The following is a 24532-nucleotide window of genomic DNA, read 5'->3' as shown; positions in this document are numbered from 1 at the left end:
TGATGTCTCCTTTTCCCTTTTCAAGGTGGATAGGATTCTATCGAAGTCGCTGATCTGCAAAAGCACCCAAACTGTGGTTTTTCACAGGGGATGAGCTCCCACTTTTGGATCTCCCCCACCAGCCTTTTGCTGTCATTCTCCAGATTGTGCGGGGGAAGGAGGAGAGGGGGCTTTGGGATTCTAATGTTTTTCTGTCACTCATTCTTTCAGGGTTGTCTTCTGTTTTTTTTTGTGGATGTCTGTGAAGAGTAAGAATTTCAGGTTGTATACTGTATACATTCTCTGATAATAAAATGGAACCATTTGAATATACAGTACAACCTTGAAATGCCTTCCTGTCTCGTGTTGGATAAATTTTTGCATAGTCAGGGAATTAAGGGTTATGGGGAAAAGGCAGGTAGGTGGAGATGAGTCCACGGAGAGATCAGCCATGATATTATTGGACGGCGGAGCAGGCTGGACGGGCCAGATGGCCGACTCCTGCTCCTATTTTTTAGGTTCTTATGTGTTAGAGCTCTCTTACTGAATCCATCTAGTCAAAGAAATAAGAATGGGTCCAAGATGATACATTGATTTTAAAGTGCCAACAGGTGTTGGAAGAAGGTATAGAATTGTTAGTTTCTTGTAGTTTACTTTCTTATGCTTGCTTGTATATGACATAGGCAATTGTGATCTTTGGCATCACCCTGACCATCATTATTATATGCTGTGTCCTATGACTTAGGTGATCATGGTCTTTGACCAAGATTGTTCCTGTCAGAATGTTCTACAGAAGGGAGTTACCATTCCCTTCTTCTGGGTGGTGACTTTTCAAGGCGGGCGACCCCAGCCATTATCAATAATCTTCAACGATTGTCTGCCTGATGTTCGTGGTTGCATAACCAGGACTTTTGATATGTACTGGCTGCTCATATGGCCATCCACCACCTGTTTCCATGGTTTCACATGACCCCGATTGAGGGGCGCGAAGCAGGTGCTACACCTTGCCCAAGGGTGACCTGCAGACTAGCGGAGGGAAGGAGCGCCTTACACCTCCTTTGGTAGAGACGTATCTCCACTCTGCCATCCTGGAAGCCTAAGTGTGTGTGTGTGTGTGTGTGTATATACATATATATATACATACACCTAAGACTTTTGCACATCACTGTGGTAATTTTATGTATTGCACTGTACTGCTGCCACAAAAAAAGCAAATTTCATGACATATGTGAGTGATGATAAACCTGATTCTGATACGGATCTCTGTTGTGGACTGAGAGTGGGAAGTGGGCAGGGAGAAGGAAATCATGGTCGGGAAAAGGGGAAGGGAGCGGGATACACCAGAGAGACTTTCTTTAATAATCAAAACACCAATTGTTTGGAATCAAGTGACCCTTGCCTGGTGTCTCAGGACTGGGTGTGATTGCAGTCGCCCTGGCTGTCCTCTGAAACCTGTCCCACACCCCTCCTGTGGCGCTCCACCCCTGCCATTCCCAATATCCTTTACTCCTGCCAGATTTACAAACTCGCTCTCTGCTCCACGTTGACAAATACAGTCCTATGCAAAACTTTTAGGCACCCCAGCTCTAAATATGCCAAAGAATTTTGTCTAGTGCTGAGTGTGTATTTGTTCAAAGAATTTTCCAATAGTTGTGGTACAATTGCTTCTCCAGATGCTTCTTAGTTTCCAGTAGCAGGTGTCACACTTCTAGAATCTGGTTATTTTATGGATTAACTGTCATCACTAGATTCTGCTGCAATCTCTAGTATGAGACAACTGTAACTTCTTTTTAGTCTGATCTTTTCATTATTCTCTTGATGCCTTGTCTTCTTGTTCTTCTTTGCTATTGATAAGTTAATAAAATGGGTACAAGCAAGAAGTTTCATGCCTCAGTCTTGACCTCTGAAGAACAAAAGCATTGAGATCCGTCAAGGGTGTAAAAATGTTTGTAATGAAACACTGTTGCCTGCCTCAGGAGAAACTGTGGTGCATCAGCCCACAACCTTGCCGTTTCTTTAACATTTATTTCTTCTTTTTTTAACGAGGCCGAGTTGCTAGCTCGACACTCAGACCAGCATGGATGGAAAGCATGCAAGGAGCCGCCCGGATTCGAACTCAGGACCACTCGCTTCCAAGTCTGGTGCGGATGCCACTACACCACTGACCAGCTGTTTAGAGAAGATGGAACAAACCCATGGTCTGGAACTCGATGAGAGGTGTCAGAGATGCACTACGTCAAAAGTTGTCTCCGCTGCAGGTTCACCGCTGAAAATATGCTGTAGTATCTAAGGTCATGGGTGTTACTAAATGGACAAATGTCCTAACATAGGGTCTTGACCCAATACTTTGACTATGCTTGACCAGCTCAGTTCTTCCAGCAGTTTATTTTTTGGTCATAGCAATATAAAAAGCAATAATAATGCAATAATGTAAGGGAGGAGAAGATGACAGCGTGCATGCATGTGCGCAGCTCTCTGGTGAAAAATGATGTCAGTATCTGTTAAATAGGGGCCGTGGAAAATTCTGATTTGATGGAGAATGGACGTGAAAGCACAGAGGAACATCTGGAGAAATTTCTGAAACGCCCGTTCGCTGCTGTCGTCACTGTGTGGTCAGGAATCTTTCGGAGGGAAGGCCTCAAAATCCCCGGCCTTGCCTGCTTTTGGCAACCGAGAAGGAGGTCGAATCGCTCGGACAGAGATGGCGCTCAGTACTCGGTGTCGGAGAGCTGATCAGGGCTCGAAGTTTTCGGATGACTCTGAGTCGGATTGTGGTCGGGCATGGCAGGGAGAGTTTTTCTTCCTTCTCCCGTCTGCGTGAGATGTGGGACATTTGAGAAACTTTGAACTTTACTGTGCTCACGGACTGTTCTTCATCAAGTTATGGTATTGTTGCACTGTTGTAACGATATGTTATAATTATGTAGTTTTGTCAGTTTTTTCAGTCTTGGTTTGTCCTGTGTTTTGTGATATCACACCGGAGGAAATAATGTATCATTTCTTAATGCATGCATTACTAAATGACAATAAAAGAGGACTACGTGTCTTCAGAATCATAATCATAATCATGCTCTCTTTTCGCTGCTGCCACCTGGAAGAAGGCACAGGAGCATCAGGACTCACACCACCAGGTTCAGGCACAGCTATTACCCTTCAACCATCAGGCTCTTGAAGCAGAGGGGATAAATTCACTTGCCCCATCACTGAACTGTATCCACAACCTATGGTCTCACCTTCAATAACTCTTCACCTCTTGATATTTAGTTCTTATTTATTCATAATAATTATTACGTCTTTCTTTTGTATTTGCACAGTTTGTTATCTTCTGCACCCTGCTTGTCCACTCTGCTGAGTGTGGTCTTCCGCCGATTCTATCATGGTTACTGAATTTACTGTGTATGCCCACAAGAAAATGAATCTCAGGGTTGTATATGGTGACATATATGTACTCCGATAATAACTTTACTTTGAACTTTGCAAAACCTGGGTTTCATACCTCAACTGCTATTGAATAACTCTCCTAAAATCTGTTTGGAGCAGAAATGATGGAATCCATTACCAAGGCTAAATCCAAGAGTGACAGTACCCCAGTCAAAGCTGGGGTGACAATGGATGATCACCTGGTCGTGATTCCGTTTTGGGGCTATGGTTTAGACTGTGGCCTGTCTTGTGGTAAGATTCAGGAATAGGCTTTTCATTCTAAAACGAAGGAGGTGTCATCCTTTTTCAAAGAAATGGCACCATCAATGCTGCCCTCAACCGCGTCGCTCCCATTTCACACACGCCTGTTTTTATTCCATCCTCCCACCAAGCTACCAGGGATAGGGTTCCACTTGGCCTCACCAACCACCCCATCAGCCTCCGTGTCCAGCGCATTATTCTCCGAAACTCCCAGCACCGCCAACTGGATCCCATCACCAAAATCATCTTTCTCCCTCCCCCCCCCCCACACTTCCTGCTTTCCACAGGGATCGCTCTCTATGCGACTCCCTTGTCCATTCATCCCTCCCCACTGATCTCCCTCCTGGCACTTACCCTTGCAAGCAGAACAAGGGCCACACCAGCCCCTACACCTCCTCCCTCACTACCATTCAGGGCCCTAAAAAGTCCTTCCAGGTGAGGCGACACTTCACCCGTGAGTCTGTTGGGGTCACCTACTGTGTTCGGTGCTCTCTTGTCTATCGGTGAGATCCAACGTAGATCAGGAGACCAGTTCCCCGAGCATCTACGTTCCGTCTGCCAGAACAAGCAGGATCTCCCAGTGGCCACCCATTTTAATTCCACTTTCCCTTCCATTCCGATATTTCCATCCATGGCCTCCTCCACTGCCGGGATAAGGCCACACTTAGGTTGGAGGAACAACACCTTATATTCCGTTTGGGTAGCCTCCAACCTGATGGCATGAACATCGATTTCTCAAACTTCCAGTAATGCCTCCACCACCCCCTCCCCCTTCACCATTTCCCATCCCCTTGTCCCTCTCTCATGTTATCTCCTTGCCCGGCCATCGCCTCCCTCCGGTGCTCCTCCACCCACCCTCTTTTTTTTTCTCTTTCTTCCATGGCCTTCTGTCTCTTTCACCAATTAACGTCCCAGCTCTTTGTTTCATTCATCCCCCTCCCAGTTTCATCTGTCACCTGGCCTTTCCCTCTCCCTTCACCCCACCTTTCAAACCGACTCCTCAGCACTTTTTCTCCTGTCCTGCAGAAGGGCTTCGGCCCGAAACATCAACTGTACTTTTTTTTTACCATAGACAGTGCCTGGCCTGCTGAGTTCCTCCAGCATTTGGTGAGTGTTGCTGAGATCTCCAGCATCTGCAGATTTTCTCTCGTATATAATATGATTTATTTATTTATTGAGATACAGTGCTGAACAGGCCCTTCCGGCCCTTCGAGCCACACCACCCAGCAATCCCCCATTTAACTGTAGCCTAATCATAATTCCGAATTATAGGAAAGATGTCAATAAAATTGAGAGAGTACAGAGGAGGTTTACTGAAATGTTGCCTGGGTTTCATCTCCTAAATTACAGAGAAAGGTTGAACAAGTTAGGTCTTTATTCTTTGGAGCGTAGAAGGTTGAGGGGGGACTTGATAGAGGTGTTTCAAATTATGAGGGGGATTGATAGAGTTGACGTGGATAGGCTTTTCCCATTGAGAGTGGGGAAGATTCAAACAAGAGGACATGAGTTGAGAGTTAAAGGACAAAAGTTTAGGGGTAACATGAGGGGGAACTTCTTTACTCAGAGAGTGGTAGCTGTGTGGAACGAGCTTCCAGCAGAAGTGGTTGAGGCAGGTTCGATGTTGTCGTTTAAAGTTAAATTGGACAGCTATATGGACAGGAAAGGAATGGAGGGTTATGGGCTGAGTGCAGGTCAGTGGGACTAGGTGAGAGTAAGAGTTCAGAACGGACTAGAAGGGCCGAGATGGCCTGTTTCTGTGCTGTAATTGTTATATGGTTATGTGGTTATAATTATGGGACAATCTACAATAACCAATTAACCTACCAACTGGTAGCTCTTTGGACTTTGGGAGGAAACTGGAGCGCTGGGAGGAAATCCATGTGGTCACGGGGAGAACGTACAGACAGCGCTAAGATTAATAGGTGGGGGTGTGCCTCAATGGGATGAGAGTAGGTGTGGGATTTACTAAGTATGCCCACAACAAAATGTACATCAGAGTTGTATATGGCGATATATATGCACAGTACAGGGTTCATGTCCCACCATTGCCTGTAAGGAGCTTGTCCATTCCTGACCTGCTGAGTTCCTCCAGCATTTTGTGTGTGTGTTGATTTGGATTTCCAGCACCAACAGAATCTCTCGTGTTCCTGATCAGTGATTGCTGGCACCATAACAGTGTTAACGCTAACCGCTGCACTATCGAGCTGTCCTGAGTAAATACAGGCATCATTTGGGCTCCGAAATATAGTCTCAATTAATACTTGTGAAGCCCATTTAAAGAGCTGGTGTCCCACGTTGTTTGAATTGATTTGCCATCATTAATCAACATGCTAATGTCTTTGAGCCTCTTTTAACGTTTAAAATTTTATCAGGGCTGCTTAAACACTTTGGCAATTAAATTCAATTTCACCAGAGATGCTTATCAAGTAACACCACTTTCAGCACATCACACGTACAAGATGCAAACACGAGGGAATCTGCAGATGCTGGAATTTCAAGCAACATACGAACTTCGTTGGCCCTGACGAAGGGTCTCGGCCCGAAATGTCGACTGTACCTCTTCCTATAGATGCTGCCTGGCCTGCTGCGTTCACCAACAATTCTTGTGTGCGTTACACATACAAAATGCTGGAGGAGCTCAGCAGGTCAGGCAGCGTCAATGGAAAGGAATAAACAGTCAATGCTTTGGGCCGTGGCCCGTTTTCGTGATCGGAAAAGAAGGGAGAAGAAACGAGAATAAGAAGGTGAGGAGGGGGAGGGAAGTGTTCAAGCCGGCAGGAGTTAGGTGAAGCTAGGTGAGAAGGAAGTTTGGTGGATGGGGGAGGGGGGAATGAAGTAAGAAGCTGGGAGGCGATAGGTGGAACAGGTAAAGGGCTGAAGAAGAAGGGAGCTGATAGGAGTGGAGAGAAAGGGAAGGAGGAGGGGCACCAGAGGAGATGGTGGTAAAGCGAGGAGAAGAGAAGAGGTAAAAGTGGAGCCGGAGTGGGGAATGGAAGAGGGAATGGGGAGTGGTGAAAATTATTGAAAGCTAGAGAAATCAATGTTCATGAATGAGGGGTGACCTAACTGAAACCTATCGAATATTGGAAGGCCTTGATAGAGTGGATGTGGAGGGGATGTTTCCTATGGTGACTGAGTAAGACCAGAGGAGACAGCCTCAGAACTGAGGGGCGTCTTTTTAGGATGGAGATGAGGAGGAATTCCTTTAGCTAGAAAGTGTTGTTTCTTTGCCACAGGAGGCTGTGGAAGACAAGTCTTTACTTATATTTAAGGCAGAGGTTGATAGATTCTTGATTGGTCAGGCATGAAGGGATATGGGGAGAAGGCAGGAGACTGGGGCTGAAGAAAATTGAATCAGCCCCGATGAAACGGCAGAACAGACTCAATGGACCAAAGAAACTAATTCTACTCCTATATCATATAGTCTTATAGAGTTGGAGGCTACCCAGACAGAATATGAGGTGTTGCTCCTCCAGCCTGAGAATGGCCTGTTGTACAATTCTTTAATGTTGAGTAATTGAGTACCAGGGAAATCACATGTTGCCAATATAACAAAACTTATTTTGCACTTTCTAACTTCTGTTTCAGACAGTTATTTCAGAGTTCATTTTCAGCAACATTTACCAGTTGTTACCTGGCCTTTGCTATTCTATAACTTACCTGGTATAGAGGTGCCAAGTGCCACAAAAATCACAGCGGTAACAGAATCCTTCAGCCCCACTGTGCAGCCGAAATGTGAAGCGAGGTCATTGATGAAAGCTGTAAGTAAGCCGATCGCGCACATACAGGTGACAAAGCAGGCCCAACCATTCCAATACTCCGTGGGGGGGACAAAGGCAAAGAGAACCTTCCAGAAGACGGTCAAAAAATGCATGACGTAGTCAAAACAAGATGGCAGCTTCTCCTCCCGGGCATCATCATCCTCTTCGCCATCACCTGCCAAACGGAAATAGACAATGGTTTGAACAGTGCCAAGACTGAAAGCACAGAACACTCGACAGACCAGATCAAACCCACGCTTCTCACTTTACAAGAGAACACCAAGGTTACCTCAGGGAAAATTCTAAACGAAAACAGGAACAATATAGCCTCTGACTATCCACACGATCAATGCCTCTCATCATCAAGTAATATTATTATTATTACTTCCTCTCTTTGTATTTGAGAAGTTTGTGGTCTTCTGCTCACTGGTTGAATGCCATAGGTGTATGGTCTTTCATTGATTCTGTTCTGGTTATTATCTTATAGATTTATTGAGTATGCCCACAAGAAAATGAATCCCAGGGTTGTACAGGGTAACATATATGTACTTGATAATAAAATTTACTTTAAACTTTAAACTATGGGGTGTTAGCTTTCATAAGTCGAGGGATAGAGTTTAAGAGTCGCGATGTAATGATGGAGCTCTATAAAACTCTGGTTAGGCCACACTTGGAGTATTGTGTCCAGTTCTGGTCACCTCACTATAGGAAGGATGTGGAAGCATTGGAAAGGGTACAGAGGAGATTTACCAGGATGCTGCCTGGTTTAGAAAGTATGCATTATGATCAGAGATTAAGGGAGCTAGGGCTTTACTCTTTGGAGAGAAGGAGGATGAGAGGAGACCTGATAGAGGTGTACAAGATAATAAGAGGAATAGATAGAGTGGATAGCCAGCGCCTCTTCCCCAGGGCACCACTGCTCAATACAAGAGGACATGGCTTTAAGGTAAGGGGTGGGAAGTTCAAGGGGGATATTAGAGGAAGGTTTTTTACTCAGAGAGTGGTTGGTGCATGGAATGCACTGCCTGAGTCAATGGTGGAGGCAGATACACTAGTGAAGTTTAAGAGACCACTAGACAGGTATATGGAGGAATCTAAGGTGGGGGCTTATATGGGAGGCAGAGTTTGAGGGTCGGCACAACATTGTGGTCCGAAGGGCCTGTACCATGCTGTACTATTCTATGTTCAATATGATGGTCATTCCAGCCAATTTCAGCTTCTTCTCAGCTGATTCCCTGATGGTATTCTATCCACCCTAAACATGTAGTTCCTCCACTATTAGAGCACTATAGTTTCACTCCAGACTTTGGGTGCCGTCTATATGGAGTTTTCACTATCAAACCATGTGTTTCCTCCTGATCCCCTAATTACCTCCTGAAGTCTGAGGAAGTGCAGGCCAATTAGTTACTTGTAAACGCAAGAGATTCTGCAGGTGCCAGAGCAACACGCACAAAATGCTGGAGGAACTCAGCAGGTCAGGCAGCATCCATGGAAGTGACTAAAGAGTCAACGTTTTGGGCTGAGACCTTTCTTCGGGACTGGAAAGGAAGGGGGAAGACAACAGAATAAAAAGCTGAGGGGAGGGAAAGAGGATAGCTAGAAGATGATAGATGAAGCCAGGTGGGTGGGAAAGGCACAGGGCTGGAGAGGAAGGAATCTGATAGGAGGGAAGAGTAGACCATAGGAGAAAGAGAAGGAGGAGAGGATCCAGGGGGAGGTGATGGGCAGGTGAGAAGAGGTAAGGGGCCAGAGTTGGGAATAAAAAAAGAAGGGACGGAAAAAGAAATTGATATTTCTGCCATCTAGATAGCGAGATGATTACTGAAATGGTCTCATTTGTAGATTAGTGGTAGTACCTGAGGGAGAGGAGATGAGTTAATGGGAAAGTGAAAGAGACACTTGAAGCCCCTATATGTTAGGCTTACGCAGGCAGGCAGCTCCCAGCTAACAGGAAACACTTGCCTCTTGTTTCCAACTCATCACCTGCAACCTATTTAAACCCATGATCCTTGTTCATTCATTGAACCAGCCAGCCTAAGCCAGTTTGTCCTTGCCTCCAATTACCTCGTTAAGTGTCTGTTCGTTCTTATTTTGTGACCCCCCCTCACGACTTGTTATTTTGCAGTTTATTAGTAAAATATCATTTACCGCCTAATCTTCTCCACTGGTCTGCCTTTGGGTCAAGCCTTCCCTTTATTTCCTGATGCTATATCCAGAAAGATGTGAGGATGCTGACAGTCAAAGCTGCGAAAACTGATTCACAATGTCATAATCATAATCGTATTTATTCTCAAAACAGTAAGTTACATTTATATTGCTCAGTCATACCCATTAAAGAACAAATTGGTTGTATGAAACTCTGCTATCAGTGATTACGAGGGTGACTATGAGTAATTATTAGAGTGCAGATACTGAACCTCTTTCTATCTTTGTAACATTCTGATTGGAACAGAACTTCAAAAAAAGATTTCAACAGCTTGCTCATAGAACTTAGAACATGGCACAGTACTTCTGCCCACAAGGTTGTACTGATGTTTTAACAATCAATCTAACCCTTCTCTCTTTCAAAGCCTTCCATTTTACTATCATCCATGTGCCTATCTAAGAGTTTCTGAAATGCTTTTAATGTAACTGCCTCTACCACCCCGGCAGGGAGTTCCACATACCCACCACTCTGGGCTTTAAAAAAACACATCTGTCCTATGCTTTCCTCCAGTCACTTTATAGTTATTCCCCCTCGTATTAGTCACTTCCCCCCAGGAGAAACATCTCTGGCTACCCACTCGGTCTATGCCTCTTATCATCTTATACACCTCTACCAATTAAATTGATTCAATCCGATTCAAGTTTAATTGTCATTCAACCAGACATGAGAACCCATGAATTCAGCTAAACGAGATGGCATTACTCTGGGGTTAAGGTACAAAGCACAATACCAACAGTCACACACGGCACAAAGCACCAAGATAGCAAGCACATAAAGATCAGTAAGATACAGCCACGCAAAAAAAATAGTCCAGACCCAGGTCGTGAATGCCCCAGAATTTTGCAGCCAATCACAATACAGTTTGTCTTCTGTTGACCGAACACTGGGGGGGGGGGGGGGGCAGCAGTAACTACAGCCTGGATATCACCCCACACAAGTCACCTCTCATCTTTCTTTGCTCCAAAGAGAAAAGCCTTCACTCACTCAACCTATCCTTGTAAGTTCTACTCTCTAGTCCAGGCAGAATCCTGGTAAATCTCTGCACGCTCTTTAAAGCTTCTACATCCTTCCTATAATGAAGCAACCAGAACTGAGGACACAATATTCCAAGTGTAGCTGAACTAAGGTTTTATATCATGATCTATGAGAGGGGTTTAGAAGGTGATGATAATGTTGCCATTCTTTTTTTTTTGTGTGTGGGGGAGTGGTGGCTTTGTTGTTTCTCTCTGAACTGACCTCTGTGGTTTTTCTTTGTTTCATGGCTATCTGAAGAAGACAAATTTCAGAGTTGTATACTGCATACATAAATACCTTGATAAAAAATGAACCTTTGAATCTTAGAACTTTTTTTTAACTTCTCTGCCCTTTCTTGAACTCAATGCCCCAGCTAATGAATGCCAACACAACATATGCCTTCCACGCTTAGCTCAACAAATCAATAAACCAATCAGTGAAATGACAGAGACTGAACAGCTCTCCTTTATTGTCTTGGTAATGTAGCTCAGATTTCCCATTACTTCTGCTGATACTTATGACAGTGCAGCCTGTGAGAAATGGTGAGGAATCTTGGCGTCTCTATTAGACGAGTGAATGGATGCTGTTGTCAGTAAAAAGGCCCAGCACTGCTAAGTTACAAATCCAGATACAAGGAAACAGTATGAAATGAGTATTCTTCAAGAAGCAGCAATCACTCGCTGAAAGCTGAAAGCAGCCACAGCGATCAGAATTGATTTTTCTGTTCAGGGAACAGAGTTGATTCTCTCTGAAACCTGAACATTAAGTCTTGCTTCTGATGAGAAATGTCATTGTCACACTGTGCAGGCAAAGCTGAGCACGGGAGAGCTTCTGCATTACCAACGCATGAAAAGAAAATGGATTGGAGGAGGACGGAGAGCTGTAGTTCAGGTGCAGGTCAATAGGACTGCACAGAATAACAGTCGGGCACAGACTGGAAAAGACACCGAAGTATTGTCTTACCTGCACTCACGGTAATGGCCTCCATAAACTGCTCCCGCCATGAATGAGTGCCAATCACCAGAGCCAGGTTCGTCTTCTTTATCAGCTTATCCACCGTACTCTGACAAACAGATTAAAAAAAAACACATTTATAGAAGTGCTTTCTGCTGATATCAGATTGCAGGAATTATTTTAAAAGTGAACAGGGATGAAAAATGAAATTATTTTTTGACTGTGTTTCTCGTGTGAAGTTCAAAGTAAATTTATTACAGAACAGAATCATTTATTACACCAACAGAATCAACAAACTCATTTCGTAAGGCCAGTGATGTTGTGAGGATGGAACTGGACTCTCTCACGGTGGTGTCTGAAAAGAGGATGCTGTCCAAGTTGCATGCCATCTTGGACAATGTCTCCCACCCACTACATAATGTACTGGGTGGGCACAGGAGTACATTCAGTCAGAGACTCATTCCTCCGAGATGCAGCACAGAGCATCATAGGAAGTCATTCCTGCCTGTGGCCATCAAACTTTACAACTCCTCCCTTGGAGGGTCAGACACCCTGACAATAGGCTGGTCCTGGACTTATTTCCTGGCATAATTATCATATTACTATTTAACTATTCATGGTTTTATTACTATTTAATTATTTATGGTGCAACTGTAACGAAAACCAATTTCCCCCGGGATCAATAAAGTATGACTATGACTATTACCAAAGTTACATATACACCACCATATAAAGACAGCCGTTAGTCTTGCGAGACCATGGATCTGCGCCTGGAAAGTCTTCACTCTCCAGGGCGCAGGCCTGGGCAAGGTTGTATGGAAGACCAGCAGTTGCCCATGCTGCAAGTCTCCCCTCTCCACGACACCAATGTTGTCCAAGGGAAGGGCATTAGGACCTATACAGCTTGGCACCAGTGTCGTCGCAGAGCACTGTGTGACTAAGTGCCTTGCTCAAGGACACAACACGCTGCCTCGGCTGGGGCTCGAACTCACGACCTTCAGGTCGCTAGTCGAATGCCTTAACCACTTGGCCACGTGCCCACCATATACAACCTCGAGATTTGCTCTCTTGTGGGCATCCTCAGCAAATTGTTTCTATCACTGCAGAATGCAGTGCCAGGCATACCTATAATGAGGACCCAACCTGGCAAAGAGGAAAGGCAGGACCGAGGAGTATTGTTCAACTTAGGCTTCCAGGATGGCAGAGTGGAGATACCAAAGGAAGTGTGAGGTGCTCCTTCCCTTCGCTAGCCTTCAGGTCACCCTTGGGCAAGGTGTAACATCTGCTTCGCGCGCACCCCCCAATCAGGATCATGTGAAACCATGGAAACAGGTGGTGGATGGTCATATGAGCAGCCAGTACATATCACAAGTCCTGGTTATGCAACCATGAACATCAGGCAGACAATCTTTGAAGATTATTGATTATGGCTGGGGTCACCCGCCTTGAAAAGACACCACGCAGAAGAAGGCAATGGTAACTCACTTCTGTAGAACATTCTGACAAGAACAAAGACCATGATCACCTAAGTCATAGGACACAGCTTAATGATGACGATCAGGATGGCTTCAGCACCAAACTCAAATAAACCTTAGAAATTATGCTGCAGTACGTCTACAACATTGAGTTCTGACACACTCAAAGATCGAGCTCTAAATCACTATCATCTCATTCATTGAAGTGCATGAGAAGATGGGCTTTACACTCAACAGGCAAAGCCCCCAACCAAACTTGCCCAGCTGTACCACATTGTCTCCGAACAATAAAGAGAGCCAGAAAACTACCGACTACTTCCATATTTTGAGAGGCAGCTTTCAGTGAAGACGGACATCAATGCTAAAATTCACCAACATCTTCATACCATCTACAAAATGCAGCGTAGTTAAGTGCCTGGACGAATCTGACCTCACGTCCCAGTTCTAAAGATAAAGATTAGCATTATTTGTCATATGTAGATAGAAACATCGAAACCTATGTTGATGCAGGATCCATCATCATGGACCCCCGCCACCCAGGTCATGCTCTTTTCTCGCTGCTGCCATCAGGAAGAAGGTACAGGCGCTTCAAGACTCACACTACCAGTTTCGGGAACAGTTACTACCCCTCGACCAACAGACTCTTGAACAAAAGGGCATAACCACTCATCTTCACTTCAGGATTCAAGATTCAAAAAAACTTTATTGTCATGCTAACCGTACATCAGCTCTGCAGGGCAGAATGAGACAGCATTTCCCAGGAGCAGTGCAATCATAACATAACAAACGCAACACTGAATAATAAACATAACAATAAATAGTAAAACACAACAGCCACATGTCAGTTAAAATCAAGTTATAAGTGTCCAGTGCGAGTTAAAAGTGTCCAAAGCAGAGTCAGGTAGAGCAGCTATTTAGCAGTCTGACTGCCTGTGGGAGGAAGCTGTTCAGTAGCCCTTGTGGTTTTAGATTTGATGCTCCTGTAATGTTTGCCCCATCAGTTAAATATTCCCACAACTTTTGGACTCAGTTTTCAAGGACTCTTCCTCTCATGTTCTCGATATTTTTTGCTTATTTATTCATTATTATTACTTCTTTCTTTTTGTACTTCCACAGTTTGTTGTCTCTTGCACAGTGGTTGAACACTTAAGTTGGATGGTCTTTCATTGATTCTGTTATGGTTATTATTATATTGTGGAGTTATTGAGTATTCTGCAAGAAAATGAACCTCTGGGCTGTACATGGTGAGATGTACTATGTACTATGTACTTAGATAATAATTTTACTTTGAATTTTAGAATGTGTCATTTTTTGTCAAATCAAGTCAGCAAGGATTGTTCCGGGGACAACTTGCAAGTTTTGCCACATTTCCACCGTCAACGTGGCATGCCCATAATTTATTCTAACCCTAACCATACAGTACTGTGGTAATTTTATGTATTGCGCTGTACTGCTGCCGCAGAATAAAAAGCAAATTTCATGACAAATGTGAGTGATGATAAACCTGATTCTGATCTGGGTCTCTATTGTGGACTGAGAGTGAGAAGGGGGGCAGGGAGAGGGGAATCATGGCTGGGAAAAGGGGAAGGGAGCAGGGAGGGAGCGGGAAGCACCAGAGAGACATTCTGTAATGATCAATAAACTAATTGTTCAAATCAAATAACCTTGCCTGGTGTCTCAGGGCTGGGCATGTCTGTACCTGTGCCACTCCCACTCCTGGTACTCCTTCTTTGCCACCTGACCCACAGCACTCCACCCTCACCATTCTCAGCATCCTTTGCTGCCACCCGCTCCACATTAGCAAATATAGTACCATGCAAAAGTCTTAGATACCCTAGTGGACCTCAGACCCTTGCACAGTACTGTATGTCTTCGGAATGTGGGAAGAATTCCGAGCACCTATAGGAAACCATCCGGTCATGGGGAGAACATACAAACTCCTTACTGACAGCAGCAGGAATCGAACCCCTGTCAGTGACATCTGGCACTGTCAAGGATTGCACTAACTGCTACACCATTGTACTGCCCCCGCCACCTGTGGGCATCAAGAAAGATGAGGGCAGCAGGCACATGGAAGCCACCCTAACCTGCTGGTTCTCCATGGAATTACCACCCACTCCATCGACTCCTTTACTTCCTTCACCACTAACATGTAGTGGGTGTTGTGTACACCATCAAGAACAGCATTGAAGCAGCCTGCCTACAACAGCATTTCACAAACCCATGACCACTACTTCCTCAGGGGAGGAGAGTCACTTGTACATCCCCCTAAATTGACTTGGAAAATCATCTCATTGTTATCATAATGGAATTCATCATCATCATCATCAGGTGCCATGTCATATGATGTCATCAATATGTGCCATGTCATATGACATCGGTGACCATAATGGATCCTGGCAAATTTTTCTACAGAAGTGATTTGCCATTGCTTTCTTCTGGGCAGTGTCTTTACCAGATGGGTGATTCCTCCCCACCCCCCCCCCCCCCACCCCCACAGCCATTATCAATACTATTCAGAGATTGTCTGTCTGGCGTCAGCGGTCACATAACCAGGACTTGTGATATGCACCGGCTGCTCGTACGACCATCCATCACCTGCAGCCATGGCTTCATGTGACCCTGATCAGGGCGGGGGGTGGGGGGCTAAGCTGGTACTACTCCTCGCCCAAGGGTGACCTGCAGGCTAGCGGAGGGATGGAGCACCTTACACCTTCTTTGGTAGAGACGTATCCCAACCCTGCCACCCAATTCTTTACCAGCATTAATATTTTATGTTCTTCATCCTCAGTCGACTCTTAGTTGACCGCAGATTTCTGTGGCACTCATGGACTCAAGGCCTCAAGCCGCGGTGTTGCCTGTTTACAGCTGCCGGGAGAGAGGTTGTAGGAGCCAGTGAGCTCCACCAGGGGCAGTGTGGTGTGGCATCCAGCTGCAGTCAGTGCTGCCCCCCAGTGTTCGCTTGGCAGAAGACAAGCCATACTGTGGTAAACTGCGGAATTCTGGTGCATTCATAGACTCAAGGTCTGGACTATTTTTTTTGCATGGCTGTACTTTGCTGATATCTTACATGTACTTGCTATCTTACATGTGCTTTGTGCTGTGCATGACTGTTGGTACTGTGTTTTGTACCTTGACCGCAGAGTGAAGCTGACACGTTTGACTGAATTCATGATTATTCATGTATGTTTGAATGACAATTAAACTTGAATTGAATTGAATGAATTATCCACTACTAAAAGACTGTAATGTCTCTACAACTCCCTTATTTCACAATTATAATTTCCCCTATCACATTAGCTAATTTTATGCACATCTGTTTGGGGTTTTACATCTGTTTTATAATTTTCAGATTTAGTTTTATGTTGCTTTGTCGCTCTGTTGGTGATTTATCATGGATTTCTACATATTTGGATCAATTGGCTGTAACTGATCTGATTGTAACTTCAGCTACCCCAGTACCCCTTCACCCCATGTGCATTAAAAATCTATCTACCTCAGCTCTAAAGTAGTGTGATGCTATTACAGCTTGGAGCATTTTGGAGTTCAGAGTTCAGAGTTCAATTCCATAAGGAAGTTGTATGTTCTCCCCGCGACCACGAGAGTTTTATCTGGGTGCTCCGGTTTATTTATTTATTTGTTTTTACTTAGCGATACAGCGCAGAATAAGCAGCTCCGGTTCTTTGAGCCACATTGCCCAGCAGTCCCCCGAATTAAACGTCGCCTAACCACTGGACAATTTACAATGACCAATTAATCTACCGACAGGTACATCTTTAGACTGTGGGGGGAACTGCTGAAAGCCCAAGCATTCCACAGGGAGGCCGTCAAGAGATTCCATACATAGGACTCTGGGATTAAAATCCGAAAACCAATGCTCTGAGCTGAAGTAACACCATATTAACTACCGGGCTGTGGTGCCCACAGTCGAAGGACATACTGGTTAGCAGCTGAATAGGTCATTGTAAATTGTCCTGTGATTAGACTAGTGTTAAATAGGTGGGTTGCTGGTGGGTGTGGTTCATTGGGCCAGAAGGTCCTGTACCAAGCTGTATTTCTAAATAAATATATAACTAAAATCCTGTTGCCAAAGTTCAAAGTAAAATTTATTATCAAAGTACATACATGTCACCACACACAGCCCTGAGATTCATTTTCCTGCGGCCATACTCAGCAAATCTGCAGTATAGTAACTATAATACGACCAATGAAAGATCAACCAGAGTGCAGAAGGCAACAAATTGTGCAAATGCAAATATAAATAAATAGCAATAAGTAACAAGGTCAGGAGGTAATGAGATATAGAGTCCTTAAAGTGAAATCATTGGTTTGTGGGAATGGATGGGCAAGTGAGTGTAGTTATCCCCTTTTGTTCAAGAGCCTGATGATTGAGGTGTAGTAACTGCCCTTGAATCTGTGGTGCGAATCCTGAGGCTCTTGTATCTTCTACCTGATAGCAGCAGCGAGAAAAGAGCATGGTCTAGGTGGCAGATGCCTAAGTTCCAAAGACGCATGGCTCTCTGAGAAAAATAACTTTACCCCCTCTCTGCTCTCGGTCCGAAATGGGTGACCATTTGAAACAGTAATCTCGAATTCCAGATTCTTTGCATCCACAGTAGTGTCGTGAAGACCCCATGGAATTTTAAATATTACAATGAAACTGTCTCTCATTCATTCTTTGCCAAAGTCTAAAATTTTCCCAGTTAGCAGGATTAGTGCTTTTTGGCAATATCATAATGTTCTTCCGTTAATACTACCCTGATCTCCTTTCATTAGCCACGTCTCATGTGCCATTTATAATCCTCGAGGGATGATATACTCTCATACTTCCCTGCATGAAGAGAGTTCTAAAAAAAATTCCGTAGAAACAAATCGTTCCAGTAAAACCTTATTTACTCTATTAAGCTGGCTCCCCAAGGAAAGAGTAGACGCTGTCGACATTGATTAATTCAACTGGAAATTAGATTCCTCTCAGAAAATAATATTTTGGGTAAGTGATTGGAATCATGACATGTCAAGTGGAACAACATAGTGGGATGGGGTGTGAGAAATTAAACGTAACTCACAAAGGTCAGCACCGCTGAGAGACACACCCACAATACAAAAAAAAACTGTTAATAAAAAGCAACACACGTCAAAGTTGCTGGTGAACGCAGCAGGCCAGGTAGCATCTCTAGGAAGAGGTACAGTCGACGTTTCGGGCTGAGACCCTTCATCAGGACTAACTGAAAGAAGAGCTAGTAAGAGATTTGAAAGTGGGACAGGGAGGGGGAGATCCGAAAAGATAGGAGAGGACGGGAGGGGGAGGGATGGATCCAAGAGCTGGACAGTTCCTCCCCCTCCTGTCTTCACCTATCATTTCGGATCTCCCCCTCCCCCTCCCACTTTCAAATCTCTTACTAGCTCTTCTTTCAGTTAGTCCTGATGAAGGGTCTTGGCCCGAAACGTCCACTGTACCTCTTCCTGGAGATGCTGCCTGGCCTGCTGCATTCACCAGCAACTTTTATGTGTGTTGCTTGGCTTCTACCTACTCATTGGAGAGAGTCCAGAGGACGTTCACGAGAATGATTCTGGGAATGAAAAGGTTAACGCATGAGGAGCATTTGATGGCTCTGAACCGGTACTCTTTGGAGTTTAGAAGAATGGGGGGGGGGATCTCATTGAAAACTCTTAAACATTGAAAGGCCTAGATAAAGTGGATGTGAAGAGGATGTTTCCTGTAGCAGGGGGATCTAAGGACCAGAGGGCACAGCCTCAGAAGAGTGCAGGGGTTCCCAACCTTCTTCATAACATGGACTCCTCCCATTAACCAAAGGGTCTGTGGACCCCTGGGATAGAGATGCTTATCAAGTAACACCACTTTCAGCACATCACACGTACAAAATGCAAACACGAGGAAATCTGCAGATGCTGCAGCGACACATGAACTTCGTTAGTCCTGACGAAGGGTCTCGGCCCGAAACGTCGACTGTACTTCTTCCTAGAGATGCTGCCTGGCCTGCTGCGTTCACCAGCAACTTTGACGTGTGTTGTTTGAATTTCCAGCATCTACAGAATTCCTCGTGTTTATGTTAATAAAAAGTGAGGTTTTGTTCATGGGTTCAATATCCATTCAGAAATCAGAAGGCAGAGGAGAAGAAGCTGATCCTGAACTGTTGGGTGTGTGCCTTCAGGCTTCTGTACCTCCTCCTTGATGGTGGGAATGAGGAGAGGGCACGACCTGGGTGATGGGGGTCCTGAATGATGGACGCCGCCTTTCTGAGGGTGGTAACGATATTAGGATGGATAAAGCCTGACCTGATTTGCCACTTGCGGTCCCCCACAAGCTGGGCAGGCGGTGGAGAGCAAAATGCTGCATGCAAGAGATATGTGGTAGAGTACTGTATTGAAAAGGCCTTAGTGTGGTATTGATGAGAGAACGCCTCCCGTACGGTTTCAGGGCTGTGGGTGGAACTTCATTTCCTGTCAAAGTCAGGAGGCTTGATACAGTACTCTATCACCATCACTGAATCCCCTACTATCAACATCCTGGGGATTACCATTAACAGGAAACTGAATTGGTCTAGCCATATAAACCCTGTGGCTGCCAGAGCCAGTCAAAGGCTAGGAATCCTGTGGCGTGTAACTCACCTCCTGACTCCCCAAAGCCTGTCCACCATCTACAAGGCTCAGGCCAGGAGTGTAATGGGATACTGGCCACTTGCCTGGATGAGCGCAGCTCCATCAACACTCAAGGAGCTCGACACCATCCAGTACAAGGCAGCCTTCTTGATTGGTTCCCCTTCCACAAGCATCCAATCCCTCCACCATCGACCAACAGTTACAGGAGTGTAAACTATCTACAAGATGCACTGCAACAACACACCAAGGTTCCTAAGGCAGCACCTTCCAGATCCACGACCACCACCATCTAGAAGGACGAGAACAGTAGATACCTGGGAATACCACCATTTGGAAATCCCCCTCCAAGTCACACACCATCCTGACTTGGAAACATATCGCCATTCCTTCATTGTCGCTGGGTCAAAATCATGGAATCCCCTCCCTAACAGCACTGTGGGTGTACCTACACCTCAGGGACTGCAGTGGTTCAAGAAAGCAGCTCGTCACCACCTTCTCAAGGGCAACTAGGGATGGGCAATAAATGCTGGCTTAGCTGGTGATGCCCGCATCCTGTAAATGAATTTTAAAAATTGATAGATTTTTATGAAATCCAGAGATACCTGTAAAATTGCTTCAAATAATTTTAAGTTACCAAAGAGTTAAAATTTAATATTAAGCAATCAAGTGATTGAAATGTAGTAAAATGTTAAAGTTTTTTTCTCCTCCCCTGATCTGTGGTGTTATTAACTCCCATTTAAATGAGCAGGGCTATCACTAGGCCTGGCTGGCGTGGGTTTGGAAAAGTGAATTCCTCAGCATGTCACCAGGGAATCCCACAGCATGCCTGGACACAGCAAGGCAGCGGACTGACAGATATACTGGCACCTAGGACGGCGTGCGCTGGGTTTTTAACCTACCAAGGGATGACCTCCAGAACCTTCAGAAGGTTCCTTTCAGAACTGCTGCCTTTAGACAACACCAAATTCAGAACAGCAGTCCACTTCCAACCCTTTGTCACTGGATGTAAGTGTAATCTTTGTTTCAAGATCACTCCTGACCATGCCATTCTACCCTGATAACTGCCTTAAAGCAGTCTTCCAGTTTTGGCTTTTTCTATATACTTGAAGTTCACTCTGCTGTGTTGTAATTTCAGCAGTTTTTGTCTCAATATCTATAATGCAACCCCCACACCTATTTAACCTCTGCATCCGTATTAAACGGCCTTATGCAGCTGGATCCTAGACTTCCCATCGGATCGCCGACAGATGGTAAGGGTGGGCTCCCTCACCTTTGCCCCTCTGACACTCAACACACAGGTGCCCCCAGGGTTGTGTTCTCCTCTACTCCCTTGACACCCATGACTGTGCTGCCATGCACAGCTCCAATCTGCTGATCAAATTCACAGACGACATGACGTTCACCAGCTTTATTTCTAGTGGTAATGAGACAGAGGAGGGGTTGAAACTCTGACACAGTAGTGCCAGGATAACAACCTCTCTTTCAATGTCCAAAAAGCAAAAGAGTTGATTGTGGACTACAGGAGGAACGGAGACAGATCAACATCAATGGGACTGCAATTGACAGGGTGAGTAGTTTCAACTTCCTGGGTATACATATTACCAAAGATCTCAGCTGGACTGTACACATAGTCTGTGGCAAAAAAAAAGCAAAACAGCGTCTCTTCTTCCTCAGGCGATTGAAGAAGTTTGTCATGAGCCCCCAAATCCTCAAGGCCTCCTACAGGGGCACCATTGAGAGCATACTGACTGGTCGTATCACCGCCTAGTACAGGAGCTGCACCAACCTCGATCGCTGGGCACTGTAGAGAGTGGTACGGACAGCCCAGAGCATCTGTGAATGTGAACTCCCCTCCTTTCAGGACATCTATAGCAGCAAGTGCAGAAAGAAGACCTGCCAGTCACCCCAACCATAAACTGTTTCAGCTGCTTCCATCTGGCACACAGTACCGCAGCATTAATGCCCGGGCCAGCAGGCTATGGGACAGCTTCTTTCTACAAGCCATTAGACTTTTAATTTCACTAGTCTGTACATTGCGACAGAGTCATAACGTGAAGATTTTTACTCCCTCACATTGTGGGATGGATGTAAGATTTAAATAAATTCAAATTCAAATAGAAGCTGCTGCACATTGGAAGGTCAAATCTGAAGCAGAATTACAAGGTTAATGGCAGGACACTTAGCAGTGCAGAGAAACAGTAGGATCTTGGGGTCTACATCCAAGGTGCACCAAATTTGATGAACAAATTGTTAGGGTTGTTAATAAGGTGTATGGTGTGCTGTGGGATTGAATTCAAGAGCCACGAGGTAATGTTGCAGTTCTAAAAAAGCCCGGGTTAGACCAAACCAGGAGTAATGTGCTCGGTTCTGACTACCTCATAATAGGAAGGATGTGGAGGCTCTCGAGAGTTTGCAGAGGAGATTTATCAGCATGTTGCCTGGATTGGAGAACATGTCTTATGAGGATAGGCGGAGCAAGAATATGCAATTATTTTAAGGAAGAATGGTGAAAAGATTACTTAAATTATTTAGCCACTCCAAGTTTGTTTTCTTAAAAGGAGGATATGTTTGTAACTGCCTGAGGTTGGCAAAGAACTTCCTTATTTGAACTGAGAAGAGTGGGAGATGTTTGTAACAATTCAGACTTGAAAATTAATTTCAGATTTTGGGATCAACAGAGTCCAACAGGCCATAAGACACAGGAGCAGATTTAGGCCCTTCGGCCCATCTAGTCTGCTCTGCCATTCCATCATGGGCCTCTCAACCCCATTCTCCTGCCTCCTTCCCGTAACCTTTGGCAATCAGGAACCTATCAACCTCCAGTTTAAATGATTTGGCCTCCACTGCTGTCTGTGGCAATGAATTCCACAGGTAATCCACAATCTAGATAAGGAAATTCCTCCTCATCTTTGTCCTTTTGTTCTGAGGCTGAGTCCTTTGCTTCTAGACTTCCATCACTACAAGAACCATCCACTCCACATCCACAGTCTAGGCCTATCAGTATTCAATCATTTTCAGTGAGATCACCCCTTTCATTCTTTTAATCTCCAGCAAGCTTAGAGCCTTCAAGTGCTCCTCATACTTTAACCCTTTCACTCCTGCGATCTGCTTGTTAACCTCTGCAATGCCAGCTCATCCATGCTTCTGTGAGGGACCCAAAATGCACTGGCCTGGACTTTGTCCTCTGAGTAGAAACGAGTGCTAAAACGGCAGTGTACAGGGCATCATTGCCATATCCACCCAGGACAAGAGAGAGGTTTTTAGCAAGGTCACACACGCCAACCACGCGGAGTTATGGGGGCTGTGAATCAAGTGTGAATGTGCAAGTTCTTTCCGTGATAGTCTTCAGTTGGGAGAAGTGGGATCGTTTCGGTAACGTGGGATGAGAAGTACTTGTATGAATATGGGAGTGAGGATCGTGTTTCTACGATACTCATGGTAAGGGTGGATTCCTAGGAGGAGGAAATGGGTATCTTCCCCACCTCCTCCAGTGCCCTCCTCAGAAAAGCCCTGGTGAGAGACAGGTCCGGTAGTTCATTAAGTGGAGAGATGAGGAGGAGTTTCTTTAGCCAGAGGGAGGTGAAATAAGGAGGCACGGTAGCGTGGTGCACGACGCTTTACAGTGCAGATGATCCGGGTTCAAATCCCGCTGCTGCCTGTAAGGAGTTTCTACGTTCTCCCCGTGACCACGTGGGTGAGCTCAGGGTGCTCCAGTTTCCTCCCGCAGTCCAAAGGCCTACCAGTTGAGAGGTTAACGGTTCATTGTAAATTGTCCTGTGATTCGACTCAGATTAAATCCGGGGCTTGCTGGCCGGTAAAGCTTACGGGGAGAAGGCAAGAGACTGGGGTTGAGAAGGATGATAAATAAGCCTTGGTGAATTGGCGGAACCGATTTGATGGGCTGAATGGCCTAATTCTGCTCCTATATCTTCTGGTATTATGGAATATATCATTTTCTATGTCGAATTCCCCTGCTGGCTAAGCTCTAGTGGACTTGTGTGCTCTTTTCCCTTCCTCTACCACATACGTGGAAGCATCTAGAAGGCGACAATCGAAACGTATGTTCAACCTCCACACGGTAGTTTTAACTCTGCATCATAATTGGTCCTCTGGTTATTTTGTTCAAAAGGGTGGTTAGTTAAAATGGAAGATCTACGAGGAAACATTGAACTCATTTGGAATGTTTCCCCAATGAAATGTGACATGCCTTAAATTACCAGGCAAAGCTATTCCAGCGAGCTGTTCAAAAGAACTTAAAAGGTAATGAGGTGTATCTTTCACGAGAAAGCATTGAGGGCTCTATTGGAAAATGAAAATGGGAATGGTGGTAAAACCTCTTTAAAAAATGTAAGCAGGCTGTGTGGTCTTAATGAAAATTACCCAATCTTAAATCAATAAAAATCAAAAATCTGCTATAATAGGCCAGGCTGCACATTGGCAAAACATGACACAAAGAACTTAATTGGATCGTAACTCTACATTAATTGCCCCATTATTTCATCCTATCAGGGATATTCCTTCTGTTCACCCAAACCTCCCCCATCTTCTCTGCTGCCTAGACGAACTCTTCTTTATTTATTTAGAGATGTAGCTCAGAACAGGCTCTTCCAGCCCAACGAGCCGCCTCGCCCCGCAACCTATGCATTCAGCACAGGTTGATTTACAATGACCGACTTAACCTACCAACCGGTACGTCTTCAGACTGTGGGAGGAAACCAGAGTACCCGGAGGAAACTCACGCGGTCACGGGGAGAACGTACAAACTCCTCACAGACAACACCGGAATTGACCTCTGAAGTCCAGAACGCCCTGAGTTGTAATAGTGTCATGCTGACCGCTAC

General features: G+C 45.0%; 1 protein-coding gene across 2 annotated transcripts in view; it reads right to left on the bottom strand.

Moving 5' to 3' along the window:
- LOC134352661 (sodium/calcium exchanger 3-like) overlaps window positions 1-24532 on the bottom strand; it is a 656469-nt gene that overhangs the window by 19873 nt on the left and 612064 nt on the right. For both annotated transcript variants that reach the window (XM_063060006.1, XM_063060005.1), the window contains exons 6-7: window positions 11605-11704; window positions 7321-7596 (exon numbers count right to left, since the gene is read on the bottom strand). In XM_063060006.1, coding sequence (XP_062916076.1) covers window positions 7321-7596; window positions 11605-11704 — 376 coding nt within the window. The remainder of the gene's footprint in view (window positions 1-7320; window positions 7597-11604; window positions 11705-24532) is intronic.

Source organism: Mobula hypostoma, chromosome 10 (genome assembly GCF_963921235.1).
Source record: "Mobula hypostoma chromosome 10, sMobHyp1.1, whole genome shotgun sequence".
NCBI lineage: Eukaryota > Metazoa > Chordata > Chondrichthyes > Myliobatiformes > Myliobatidae > Mobula > Mobula hypostoma.
Note: the sequence above shows the minus strand (reverse complement) of the source record. Positions and strands in the feature narration are given on the sequence as shown.